The 14,060-nt window shown below is 37.6% G+C and overlaps 1 protein-coding gene and 1 pseudogene across 1 annotated transcript in view; both read right to left on the reverse strand.

Moving 5' to 3' along the window:
- LOC135207138 (inositol hexakisphosphate and diphosphoinositol-pentakisphosphate kinase-like) overlaps window positions 1–9,829 on the reverse strand; it is a 54,381-nt pseudogene extending 44,552 nt beyond the window's left edge.
- The window catches only part of LOC135207454 (inositol hexakisphosphate and diphosphoinositol-pentakisphosphate kinase 2-like), a gene marked incomplete at its 5' end in the record, with an annotated part of 255,448 nt that overhangs the window by 196,213 nt on the left and 45,175 nt on the right, over window positions 1–14,060 (reverse strand). Inside the window, 1 exon segment of the mRNA XM_064239179.1 lies at window positions 12,720–12,946. Coding sequence (XP_064095249.1) covers window positions 12,720–12,946 — 227 coding nt within the window.

Genomic DNA, 14,060 nt, shown 5'->3' on the forward strand with positions numbered 1-14,060 from the left:
CTGTACGTACTGCACTAGGTAGGGACAAAAATTGTTGCTAATAATAAAACATTGAAAAAAGCCTATAATTATTACAGTAAATTAATAAAAGATATTAAAAATAAGCCAAATTACGTATATCAATTATCACAAACTTATGAAAAACTGCTTACAATACGTTGGCAATTTGCCTTTCAGCCATTTGCCATGAGCAGATGTAAACAAGCCATAGTACTGCCCTGGTAACCTATCATGGTAATAAATAAATTTTATCCGCAATGGCTTTTCTTGGGATCCATGATTTAATCAAAATATACGGAAATACCTATACAAGCATGTAATGGACCAAAACACTTGACGCAGAGCTGAGGGTGGTGTTGTAAACGATGTGTGGGAACAACGCCAGCTAGCGCCGACTGACCGAAACACTTGTTTAACAAAAATCATATGATTTATCAGGTCGGATTCTGGGTTTTTGTTCAAGCTCCAATGTAAAATTTACTAAAAACTTCACATCGTAATCCAATTATGTCAAATTCTGATACAGTCAAGGACCGGGGTTCTACTATTTCCAAATGACAGGGACCAAGAATAGATAAAACAGTTACTGATGGCGCCCCACAATCAGTTCATACTCTTGTAGCATCTATATTCACAAAACAAAACTAACAAAAAATAAAAAGAATATGCTTCAACACAATTATTTAAGCTACAGGTATTTACCTAAACATTTTGGGAAATAAACAGGTTTTGATGTAGGCAAGAAATCTATTTATGATAGTAGCCGTTGAGTCCTCAAGGAGTTACCTTTTCCATGCTCTAACCAGAGCTCCATGGTGACAAGTCTAATGTCGAAGAATTCTCATTAGCTGGTCTTTCTGGCCAAGTATTGTGTGGTAATGATAAACATTATGACGTGGATAGAGTATAAATGGACTCAGATAAGAGGGCACTCTCTCTTATCTTCAGCAAATGGTGAACCCAGTTTACCTACAGAAAAAACCTGCAAAAAGAAGTGGCTATGCGCATATGCTCTGTCATATTGTTCACATATGATCTAAAAGGGAACAAGGCGCCATTTCTTTCTAATGGTCAATGCAGGATGATCCCCCATTTACCCAAAAAAACCCTTCATGCCTTTCTATCACGAAAGTGGGAGGGTTTTGATTTTGGGCTCAACATCAACTACCAAATGGTTACTGTCTTGGTCCTCAAGGAGCTTTACAAAGAAATTGACAGGAGACGAAAAGCTCTTTAATTTCAATCCCAACAACCTAAAAACATTTCTGGTCTGGGATTAAGTCACAAGTTTCAAGGTCCCATTCTTTATTCCAAATGATTTAAGGTTTAGTAGCAAAGAAACACGAAACTAAATGTGAACTTCATTTTTAGGGTGAAGTTCTGCAGTGACTTACCTAATTTTCAAACCTTCCCCAATGATAGTTAGCCTACCACCTATTGGGAAGACCCATGGTTTGTTACTGTAGCAATCTATGGGTCAGGACTAACCATGCCACCTACCAGTTACAAGTGTAGTCAAATTTATTCAAGCCTGTGGCAATAATGTTGCTAGAGTAGAGAAAAATCAGGCCTTATGGGATGTTTGCTGTGATGTCTAGGTAAACCTTAAGTGCTTGAATTGAACATAATGTTTTGTCTGCTAAATCTAGTTTACTTAGAATAGGAGATTTCCTTTTACAAAGGATTCTCATTCTTGGCCATGAATGACAGGCCAGAGGACAATAATAATCGATGTCAGCTGTTTGTGTGATGTACTGTACATCTAAGAGTGCCCAGTTTGCAAGTACGAGCTCCTGATGTTAACCAGGCGCAGAAGTCCTGAGTAAGTTACAATGCCCCTCCGAAAATTAAGTATTTTAGTCAGGGTTTGGTCTACTATATAAAACAGTAACGTGATGTGGGAAACTTTATAGTTTGGGCTATCACCTAGTCTAGGGTTAATGTTCTGTCTAATCCAAGAATAATTAATTCACCTTAAGGTTATGAGATTAAAAAGCCAAGTGTAATTTGTGGCTTCAAGCTAGGCTACTACTCATTGCCTATTTGATCTACTGGTTTTTTGGTTTCTACTATATAAAACAGTAACTTAATAATGTGAAACTTTATAGTTAGGCTATCAACCTAGTCTAGGTTACTGTCTAAATCAGATTATTTAATTCCTTTTTAAGAGTATGCACATAATAGGCAAGAGTACTAAGACTATGCATACGTATACAGGCTATATAAAAGGAAAAAAATCTGTAGCCTTTTATCTAATCCAAAGGTCTTTGGTGCAAACTTAAGGTACTGCATTGGTCCATAACAAGATATATTTATCAATCTCACATAACCTTAATTCTGGCTACCACGTAACCCAGGTTATTTTAGTTAACCCTTTAGGATATAAAATCCTGGGTTATAGGCTACACACTACAGTCCTAGCTAACTTATTCTCTCTGAATTGATGTCAATTGTAGGCACTGCCTAGTAGGCTATTGCAGACATTACTATCTGAAAGGGCTATCTATACATATAATATATATTACATATATTTACTAATAATTGCTGAACATTTCTTTAAATAAAACTTCTACATAGAATGACAAATTCTTCAAAACAATTTGTGCTTTGGTTATGGGTTTTCACAAACACACATTAAATCATTGTTCCAGAGTCCAAAACTAGAACATTTTAATAGGAACCTAAAATTATGCACTTAGCTTTCAACTGAGCACTGGTTTCAGTACAGTATACATTGACGACCAGAAAGGTAATGGTGTCTTGGTTTGTTTCTGGTCGTATGTAAATAATATGATGGCTCATATGCACATACTCAGCCACAAGACCATCTAAAAGAGAATTCTTTGACATTAGTCTGGTCACCATGGAGCTTTTGTTACACAAGGAAAGGGTAACTTCTTGACGACAAGACAGCGACTGCACTATAAACTTTATCATTTCCTTGAGTAAATGTTAAAAATCATAATTTTATGACAACTGAATACCAAAAAAAACTGTCAAACTTCATAAGATTTTATACTTACAGGTTCATTACGACTTTTGGCCTGAAACCTAGGTCCAGGAGGCAAATTTTTGTGGACACAACAATTAACACCCGGGCTAAAGTGTAATTCAACATGGAACCTGAAATGGATTACAGAAGTAAAATAGTCATACCGACAGAACAGGAAAAAACAACAATAGCAGGATTTTTATGGTCACATAAGATAACTTTGCCACTGCATACTTGATAATATTTCCAGACTAAAAATACATCTTACAGTATAAACAGGCATAATCAGGTATCCACCAAAAGGTCCTATCCATATTGCACTATCTAAGAAATTAATCAGATTATTACAAAAATCATACTACATATATGCAAATGTAACCAATTTCCCTATGTCTAATACTTTGTTTTTCATGTTGTAATCTATGCAAAATGGAACAAGAGAGAACAATTTTTTTGCTAACTTCATTTCTTGCATTAAAATCACTATACTACACATCTATGCTTAAGTTCAGTGATAATCCATACCCACAATTATTCAAGACAAAACAAATTGAGAGTAAGCACAGTAGATGGTGACAGGAACCTTTTTATTGTGAAGAGATATATACATACAATATGTAATTTGATTTACAAAATTTCTATGCTTCTGTATTTACTCACTTCCTAAGGGAAAACTTGACGGCAGTAGTAGATCATGGTTCTCCATTGGGATGATAAGATCAAGCAATAAGTTAGTGTACCTAATCCCAAAATGTTGACAATCTACTTGAGACTGTAGGATCACTCACACTATTGTGTGGTGTGCAAGATGACTATGTCTGTATGCATGATCTGGAAGCTCGTAAAAAAATATTCACGGGGGAGGGGATGGGTACCAGACACCTTCGCGAATAGCTAAAATCCACGAATGCTTGAAACCACTCTAAAAATGTTTAGAACTGCCTATTTTTATAGTTAAAACACAAATGCTATTGCACAGTAATGGAATTGTGATACCACAGATCTTTTTATTTTTGAGAGAAACATTCACTCAACCATACATAACCTAATTTATACATGCTTTCATGCCTTGAATTCATAAAATTATATGCTGCCCTAGTAAAATAAGCACCCAATAAAATCTGAAAACAAATCTGAAAATGGAAAGGAGTGAATACTGTAATATGTGGGAGCTATGGATGTGGCCAAAAAGATCAATGAAGAAATGGCAAAAAACTTATGAATTGAACTATCGAACTAAAACAGGAATTGCTGCTGATGTACATCACGAAGAGGATTGTAAAGAGATAATCAGATGTTTAATATTCATGAAAAGAAAACCTGACATAAAAAAGCATAATGATGATGATGATGATAATGATTCTCAGTACAAAAGTACCTCTATTATGATGCAACAGCAGTTTAGAGCATACATATACTGCCCTAAGATTTGTATTCTGGCAAAAATGCAGAACCTCCGTAGAATAGTACTTCCTATGTCTTGTGAGGGGTGGGGGTGGGGGTAGGAGTTTGGTAGAGCCTCTAGAGTGAAGTGAACCGTCCCGGTCAGAAACAGAGGCGTTAAGCTTCTGCAAGACCGACTGAACGTGCCCTGACAACGGGCAGCTGGAGAGACGATTTGGGGTCCTGAGCAACTCCCACCAAGGTTTCCAAGCAAGGAGTGTAGGACGACCAATCCAGAGTCCTACTTTCCAAATTGTTGAACCCACAAATGAGATCAACAACCTCTGTAAAAGGAAAGACAGAAACTCCTGCGTATCCCCTTCTTCCTGCTCTGGCACCGGCAACCGACGACGAGAAGGATGTGTAGCCTCCTCTAAACGCATTTTCTTCACCAAAATTCACAAAAAGGTTAGTAGGCAAACAGTCTGGAATCTCTACAAGCCTATCTGGGCTGGGTCCAAGCGTCAGCCTCCGAGCGGACCCACTGAAACATTAGGCACACCACTTACCTCAACAGGTGACTCCAGACGGCCATAAACGGACACGGGCGTGGCGGCAAGTACGTACGTGAGGGGGATCCGAGGGGGGATACTCGAGCGGACGCGAGGATTGACGGAGAATTCCTTATACTTCCTTCGACCTCTTGACAGGGCGCCTTCAGGTCTTTACGGCGACGAATAGGCCTGGGAGAAGAAGGGGCACTACCATTATGTGCACGGACGGGGGAGGTGCCACACGCTCGCGATGTGCAATGATGGGGTGGAGGGGTGGGGGGTGGTTTGGTACGTACGAGGTTCGGCGGCGAAGCAACCCCGCAGAAAACACATCACTAACACTGCCCGAAACCACAGCACTCTCAGGAACACGTCCGTGCTGTTCCTCCATCAGCGGCGAAGGAAGGGCAAGGTCCTAGCCTTCCAATGCTTAAGACGCCCACGAGGCGTAGAGGGGGAAGAGGGAGAGGGAGACAGCACCAGCTCTTAGTGCACACTTCTCGGAAGGCGGGGTGGGGGGACGAAGCAATGCGTTTCCTACCAGTCCTCCCAACCAATAAGGCAGCCAACTTCACACCTAAAACAGAGTCCAGCCTCTGAAGCACCGCCTGGCATATGAGCTTGGACTGATGTGCCAGAGAAGGCTCCGAAGACAAGGAAGGAGAATTGTTTCGAAACTAGGCGGCAGAGATGACGTCACGTCTAAGAGAGGCGGCTCGGAGGCAACTGGAAGATACGTCATCGATGAGAGTGACGTCACAAGTGGCGGTGACGTCACGACCTCCCCGCTGAGCGAGGGTGAAAGAGACGCCACTGGCGGAGGAATACACAAAGATGGGCCCTGTGACGACAACAACGGGGCTGACGCCGCAGCATCACTCCGAGACAAGGCAGCGGCAGCGGCCAGCGCAGCTACAAGATGGCCGACTGCTCCCTCCCGTGGAGATGAGGCCTGGAGGCGGGGGGATGGCCTGGCTGGACTGGGGAGGGGGGTGCGAGCCTCCTCAAAATGCGCTAGCATCCCCCTAAGGACAGGGTATCCCCCTAGCACAAGCATCTTCCAAATCGCCGCCATTTTGGACGCCTCCGACTCTGGAAGAGAAGAGAATGATGAAAAAAACCTCACCCTTCTCGGGAACCGAAAAAAATCCCGAAGAAGAGGGGGCTACGTTACAAATAATACCCTGGCAACCTCCCATTACTTCCATCGACGAATCAATGGAAGAAAAGGAAGGAGATGCAGGGGCAATGCTACTATGGGGGTTGACTACTGCGGAAGACGAAACATCTGGGAATTAGGGAGTAAACGCCCTCCCAAGAAGGAAGAGTGGAGAATCTCCGACGTTCCCTCTTACCATAAAACTTCCTCCACTGCTCCAAAGGTCATGCCAGGCATTTCTGTACAAGGATTCGTAATCGTACAAAAAGACAAAAATTGGAACGGCACTTTACTGCAAGTGATGTGAGGGTCGTCCACGGACGAAGACCAAGAAACTGAGAACACAGAAATCCAGGAATTCCGGGGCACAACGCTGACGTCGAGAAGGAGCAGAAGAAGCCCTAATATTAGGCAAAAAACACACACAAACACACAAAAGCAACGACGGGCAAAAACCGGGAAAAGGCCAAGAGAGGAAAAAAAACCCACTCTCGTCCCAAGGCGGTAAAGAAAAGGACTGGCGTAGATGTTCGGTCGCCTGACCACTCTTCACCCGATCTACGCATGTGTTGCCAGATACCACAAGATTCCTTGCTTTCATCTACTTTTTTACCAGATCCAGCTGGGGGACGCTAGAAATTATCCTATTAAGACGAGGGTTTGTTCGCGTATGAACAAATGAATTTTAAATGTAATGGAAAATGTGTAACGATGATAATATTACTAATTTCAGTGTATCTTCAATAAAATAAACAGATAAAAACCCTACAAAACACATTCAAAGATTTCCTCACGACACATCAATACACCAATTACTATAATTCTCCAACAATTCAACCTTACCGGCTATCAGAAGTTGGATCTTTAGTTGGATCCTCATACAAGCATGATCACAATCTGACTCAAGTAATTCAGCTCTGAGACAGCTCCTACATAATCCATTGCTCTGCACCATTGCTCATCTTTCTGTGTCTGTGCAAAAGAAAGCAATGTAATTAAATATCTTCCATAGAAACTTTACATGACACTATTAATAAACTATTTGGAACATGGCTCACCATAAATATAGTATAAGTTTTCCTAAAACAAAGTAAAACTTCAGGAAATCAAAACATGAAATACTGCCCTAAGAGGTGGGAAAAATACCTTATTCTGAACTCTTTAAGTGTCAAAGAGAAAAAAGGCAAAAAGGAAAGAAGTGAACAAAAGCCAAACTAAATTCTGCACATAGACTTTGGCTTGAACACTGTATAGTTTTATATTTAAGAAATTACTTTAAGCTAATTTGTAATTTTTATCTACCTTAAAACTTGGCAATTTTGTACTTCATAATTTCACAAATAAAAATTATAATAAAATTATGACAATATTTGCCACCACCAGATGGTTTTCAAGAATTTGAAACTGCCAGAACACAGATGCTGGCACTGAAGGTTACATTAAAGGTTAAGTACAATGTGCTTCAGCTACTTTGCAATCTTTAAATTGTTATACCATTATCAATAAATATTTCATCATTAACTGGCATCATTTGGAATTTAAAGTACCCTAAGACTGTGTGAGGCTATTTTTATTACTGTCCCCAATTTCAAATTTTAAGCTTTATGAAGAGGCATTTGTTTTTCCTTTACACTTCAACATTTTATGCAATCTACTCTGAAGATTTTTTTAAACTTATCATATCAGTAATAGCAATCCATACCATTTAAGAATGTGATAATCTACCATGGCTCTAATAAATAAGACAAAGTGACAATTACAGTGGAACCTCACTTTTCTTACATATCCATTCCAGAAGCTCCCATGGAGTCCGAAACCTATGAAAACCAAAACAATAATTCCCATAAGGAATAATGTAAATACAATTAATGTGTTCCAGGCCCCCAAAAATGTTTAACAAAAAAAATACATTTCATAGAGAATAAACACACTTTTACATACAGGAAAACAAGGAGAGATAAAATATGAATTAATAATGGAATACTATTTAACATCACTCTTACCTTTATGGTAGACTCTTTTTAGTGTATGGAAGACAGAGAGAAGGAGAAGGAGAGGTTATTGTTTGGAAGGGGCTACCCCTCCAGAAGGACTTCAGTTATTAAGAACCTATCTGGGGTTACCTACTTTTCCTCTTCATTTTTTACTAGCACTATCTGGGATTACTTCCCTCTTCGGTTTTTACTGGCACTAGGACCAGCTTGAGAGTCACTGGACTCCTGTTGCACAACAAAACTGTGTAGAGGCATTTGTTTCTGGCATCTTTTTCAAATTTGCCTAAAGTGGAACATGACATTGTCATTAAAGATGTTGGAGACACAGATTACATATTTGCTGGGGATGATAATTCTCCACAAAATCTTTTACATCACTCCACTTTGCAAACATGTCCTTAAACACTGAAGTAGGCATATTATGTATGCCCATTTACTTTCTAATTTTCAAACCAGCCTCTGCTGGCCTAAAATTCACAAACAGCAGCACTTGAAGCATGTTCAGCACGCAACACCCTCCAACACTTTGCTACGAGTTCTTTCTTAAATTCCACAGTGTTTCTCGCCATTTTTACAGAAGGGCTGGCACTTGGAACTTTCTTTGGCCCCATCATGGCTTATTTTGCAGCTCCACAATAAAACAATAAAAAAAAGCACAAAAAACAACGAACACAAAAGCAGAATGGGTCATGAGAGAAGATGGGATGCTTTGTTTGGGCGCTCAGTATGGGGCCCAGTCACATGGCGGGCCCCAGAAGGAGCTCTCGAGTGAATGAAATCCAAGGAAACATACAACACCTAAGAAAACATTTTGTAGAAGAAAAAGTCTACGAAAACCAGGTGTAAAAAACCAAGGTTCCACTGGTGTCTTAAAATCAATCAATCAATTTATTGAATATGAGAAGTTTTTCTACTTCTTTAAAAAAAATTTTACATCTCTTGATTTTTGTCTGCACAAGCCTTGTAGTACTGTAAACTTTAATTTGTAATCACAAACTTTTCTTGTACGCCTCTGTATATGTATCTATAAAATTTTTTTAGTGAGTAGCACAAACACATGATTTTTAACCATTGGGATTATTTTTGAGGTAGGTTTCTATGTACAAATATAAGAAGGTTACTGGATGAAAAGCAACAACATACAAAATATGAAGAATGCTGTACTACTATACTTAAACTACACCTGCTTTAGCTTTAGACTTATGCTGTGTCCAACAATTATCATAGCACCAACCATCAAGCAAAATAATATATTAACTTACATCTAATAATCCTCCAAATCGTAAGACAGTGAGTAATGAATGGATATGACTCTCGCTGGTAAAATATAGCCGAGTCCTCACATGACGGCCAGGACTACTCACTCCATGAGAATAGCTAAAAAAGTTGCAAGAGAAAGTAATATAAATCTTCTGGACAATTAATAAAAATATCAAAAGGCACTGTAAATGAATGCAGTTGTTACACAAGTTATGTGTCCACCAAAAAATTCAAGAATACAAAATTATAAAGTCAAAAAGCATTCAATCAGATGTCAAGAAATTAATGAAAAAAAATTACATGAATATTTCCTTTCAACAAAATAAAAGAATTTAAAACCCACCGTGGATTCAATCTGTTAATGCTCTCTCCCTGATTCTCTTCACTTTCTTCCTCTCCTATATTTCTCTGCAAACTCTGCTCTTATTTTCTTGGAGCGGGTGTGCAGAATACCTTGACCAATAGCAACCTTCTCTTGCTGAGTCATTCCATATTCTAAAGAAAACAGTATAAAACAAAAAAATAGCAATGACTGGTTAAAGTAATATTTTGCACATTTCTCATTAAAAAATTGTGCATATACCTAAAACTAATTTATACTTTGAACTGCACAAATCATGTTTCTTCTATATAACCCAATTCAATATTATTATGAGAGAAGTCTGGAAACAAAAATGAGTAGGCTCATGAATGAGGCATGAATCAGCCATGAAAGCAATGTGGATTAGCTGATACTTGCAGATGACGGAACTCTTACTGGTGATTATGGAAATCTACAAAAACTGGCACTAAAGCTTAGAAGTACTATGTATATGTATACAGTTAGGAAAAGTACATTTAACAAGACAAATAGAAGTCAGGAAGATGTAGCATTGAATGCTTGTAAACTTGTGCAAGAATGGACATTGATATTTGGTACAGATTTTTGGAGTAATTGTTATGAAATAATCAATAACCATAAAACTTGCACAGGAACACAGAGAAGTCATCATTAGTGTTGAAGGTAACATTAGAGTCAAAGGAACTTCAGGAAATTTATTTGTTTTCCCAAACTAATTAGTGTACATATAATTTGCCCTTTTTGTGGTTACAAAATAATCCCAGATGTTTCCAGTCCCTTTCAAATGAAAGAAAGAAAACAGCAGTCAGCTGGTGCTGCACACAAATGGGCAGGGATACCAACCTCTCAGATGGCTACTACCAGGCTCAGTACTGGATTTAGTGGTTGGTTTGGTGAGATGAAAAAAAAAAGCTACAGCCAGGATTTATTAGACTTTTAAACAAGTTTTAACATAATAACAAAACATGATGCATATAAGGACTGTGCTCCTATATGCTTCACAGAAATGGAGAGTAGCAGAAAATATGAAAGAAATTCTAACGTGGTATTACTATGAAATTCCAATCTTCACAGCAGACATAAGCTTAGATGACAGTACAAATAAGGAAGCAGCTAATAGATATGGTCAAAAATAAAATAAAAAAAGATCAAACTTCTAAATATACTGATGGTTTGGACAGGCATGAGAAAGAAAAGGAGCAATCACTTAGAAAAGCAATAAATACAGTATTGGGAAGTTGCCTAAACAGAGTGGTAAATCTACATAATGGAGAAAGTCTATAAATGAGGATTTGGATCAAACGATATTTCTGGTATAGAAAGTACACAAGATAAAAAGAATAGAAATGTACTCATCAAGATGTCTTGCCCTGTACCTATAAAAGAAAACTAAACAAAAGTACTAATAGACATGAGGCTGTACAAACTGGGAAATGTTATCATGCATGAGACGATGAAAAAATAATATAACTGAGCAAAACTCATCAAACCCTACTGGTTATTTGTATTAAAAATTGTTCTTAGTCGTCCCAACCCTTTGGTTAATTTTTTTATTTTAGCACATACATATGAAGGCTATTTGTCTTTTAAACATACATTAGACACATGTAAGTCTTCAGAGTTACTAAGTGAACTGCCTGAAAATCTTGCATATTTATGAACACAGTCTTGGTTTTGATGACTAAAAAAGTAACCCTCAAACAATGGTGTATTTGTAGTCACTGAAACACTAGACAATAAAATACATAGCAACCCAACAATAGGAAATATGGGTGGTCTTTCCAAATTCCTAAATAATAATCCAACAGCATCCAAACTAACAACTGATATCTAAGCACTGCTATGATATTCAATTGAATATGACAGGGAAAAATTCAAATCAGAATCGTTTTAGTTGGAATACCTCAGCCTATTTCTGTAAAGACATCAGACAAAACCTAGGAGAAGAAAATGTTTCATCACTTTTTAATCAAAACTAACACTTCAAGATAATTGAAAGAACAGTCATTATTTTCCATGTCCATGTAATTTCTGAATAAGGGCATTTAAAACTGCTTTTATTACATAGCTGTTGACTTATACAGTACGTAGTATAAATAATTACAACTCTTGAACTGGCTATCTGCTTTGTTATGCTTCAAAGTTAGAAAAAGCTTTGGGTACTAGTACATGTATCAGCAAAAATTAAGGTACTCAGACTAAAATTCTTGTTGGTCATGCCATTCTCACTTATCCAAAACAGAAACAATATTACATTCTAAGAAAATGTTTATGTCTGTAGATGCAAAAAGTAGTTTCAAAGTAAAATAAAAAAAAGTACCTTCAACCTAAACCCTAACATGATTTTATCACGCAGACAACAGTACATAGTATACATATATGGGTTAGGCTATGAGTTATAAAACATATACACTAAAGAAGTATTTTAATAAATTTGCTTTCTTGAATAGCTCACAAGATAAACAAACAAAATACGTATATTGGTAAAATACTTTTAAATATTTATAAGAAATATACAGTAAAGAAGTGTTATCATTTAAAAGCTTTACACTGCTATACAGGCAATTCCTGGCTGAAGTCAGGTTCGGGTTAATAGCACTGTAAGTGCTATTTATTCCCACTACAATTATGATGCTTTGGTTTATAGCGATTTTCAGCTCACAGTGCGCCAGAGGGTGAGGAACCCCTATCATAAACTAAGATCAGCAGACTCGGTTAATGGCGATCTGGTTTTAGTCTAGCGCCATAAAATTGGCGATTTTCTGTGCTATAATGCACTAAGCTCCAGCTCTCGGTGCCAATAAGAGTTATGACGCTGATAAATACCTAACAGAGGTGCCATTAATCAGTTATTGGTGCCAAAATCCGGTTATCGGAACCAGAAGCGCAGTAAATCGCCAAGTTCCAGTTAATGGATATTTTCACTTATCATCAAGCCTGTCGGAATGGAACCCCTGCTGATAACCAGGAACTGCCTGTACAGTAATTATATATGCACATATAAAAATAATCAGACACATCATATTCAAAATCTCACCTGAGGAATGACAATATCTGCAAGATATTTGGCACATTTGTATAACTCTTCAGCATGCTCAAACTGAAGAGTATGATGGTTGTGTTGAACATCATACTTGATGCAGTCATATATATCAGGAATCTTAGATATATCAAATTTTCGACTTTTAGTTCTAAAATCTTTCTCCAATTTTGCCCAACGCCGCTGCATAAGTTCCCATGACTCTCCATGATAAAGAGGTAATTCTGGAACAGGGAAAGAAAATTTTAAAAGTGGGTCCAAAAGCCATTTAAATGATGTCTCTGGAGCCAAGAAGAGAAACAGTGAATATTTGTTCTTTATAGGTATGAAAATGAACAACCAAGCATATTATTAAATACCAAATACGTAATACGTACAGAAAAAATCCTCAGATACCATCACAAGATAAATAAAAGGGGTTCTTAATGCACAAAAACCTAAAGAAAAATAATGAATTTAGGCATATAAAATTTGCCAAATTTATTTTTTTTACATAAAACCTTTGATTCCAACGGCTATACATTTCAGTTTGAAGTTGTCAGTGAATACATATACTGTAGCATGTATTTAAAAAAAAAAAAGGACAATCCTGCTGTCCTGCTTGATGAGAAATACCCTCAGGAGGGGATGCTTACATCTCTCATCTACCTTATTTCATATCACATTAGGAAAAATACACTGGTGACAAATTTCATTGAAAACCATGGTTTGTATGCTGTACTCATATCACACACCACCATTAACTCTGACATTTGTGAATATGTCATTGATTAGGAAGATATTATCAGATTAGGAAGGCATCATCAAATAAAAAATATACATATTTATTAAGCTGTCAACCCAATCAAGGATACAGACTGAAAGTTAAGACCTGCTTGCTTATTAGATTGGCAAAACTCAAAGTCAGGACATCCAGTTTGATCTAGATAACTATAGTTGAAGAACATGAGTGAGGAGGGTAGTGGTCCAGTAGAAATAGAATGATGAGATGGAATAACATACAATGAGGAAGAGAATAATAATGAATGAGGATATACTTAGATATGGCAGATAAATGAAGGGCAATGCTCAGCATCTCTGTAGTCATCAACTCCTGGGTGTTTAATGTAAGTGCTATTGAAAGGCTTGCATAACTATGCTGGTTCCCAATCCTTTGAATATATTTTTGGTAGCAGTGTTCATTATCATACGGAGAGGTAACGGTCACAGTGATACTCTTGTACTGTGAGCCTTCAGTTCTGTTGTTATTGATCCTAAAACTATTTTATGGGTTATTGTAATAGTTTTTGGGGTCATGCTTTTTTATGACCAGGGTTTAAGTATGGAATTCTACCTTTT

This window comes from Macrobrachium nipponense, chromosome 32 (assembly GCF_015104395.2).
Source record: "Macrobrachium nipponense isolate FS-2020 chromosome 32, ASM1510439v2, whole genome shotgun sequence".
Classification (NCBI taxonomy): domain Eukaryota; kingdom Metazoa; phylum Arthropoda; class Malacostraca; order Decapoda; family Palaemonidae; genus Macrobrachium; species Macrobrachium nipponense.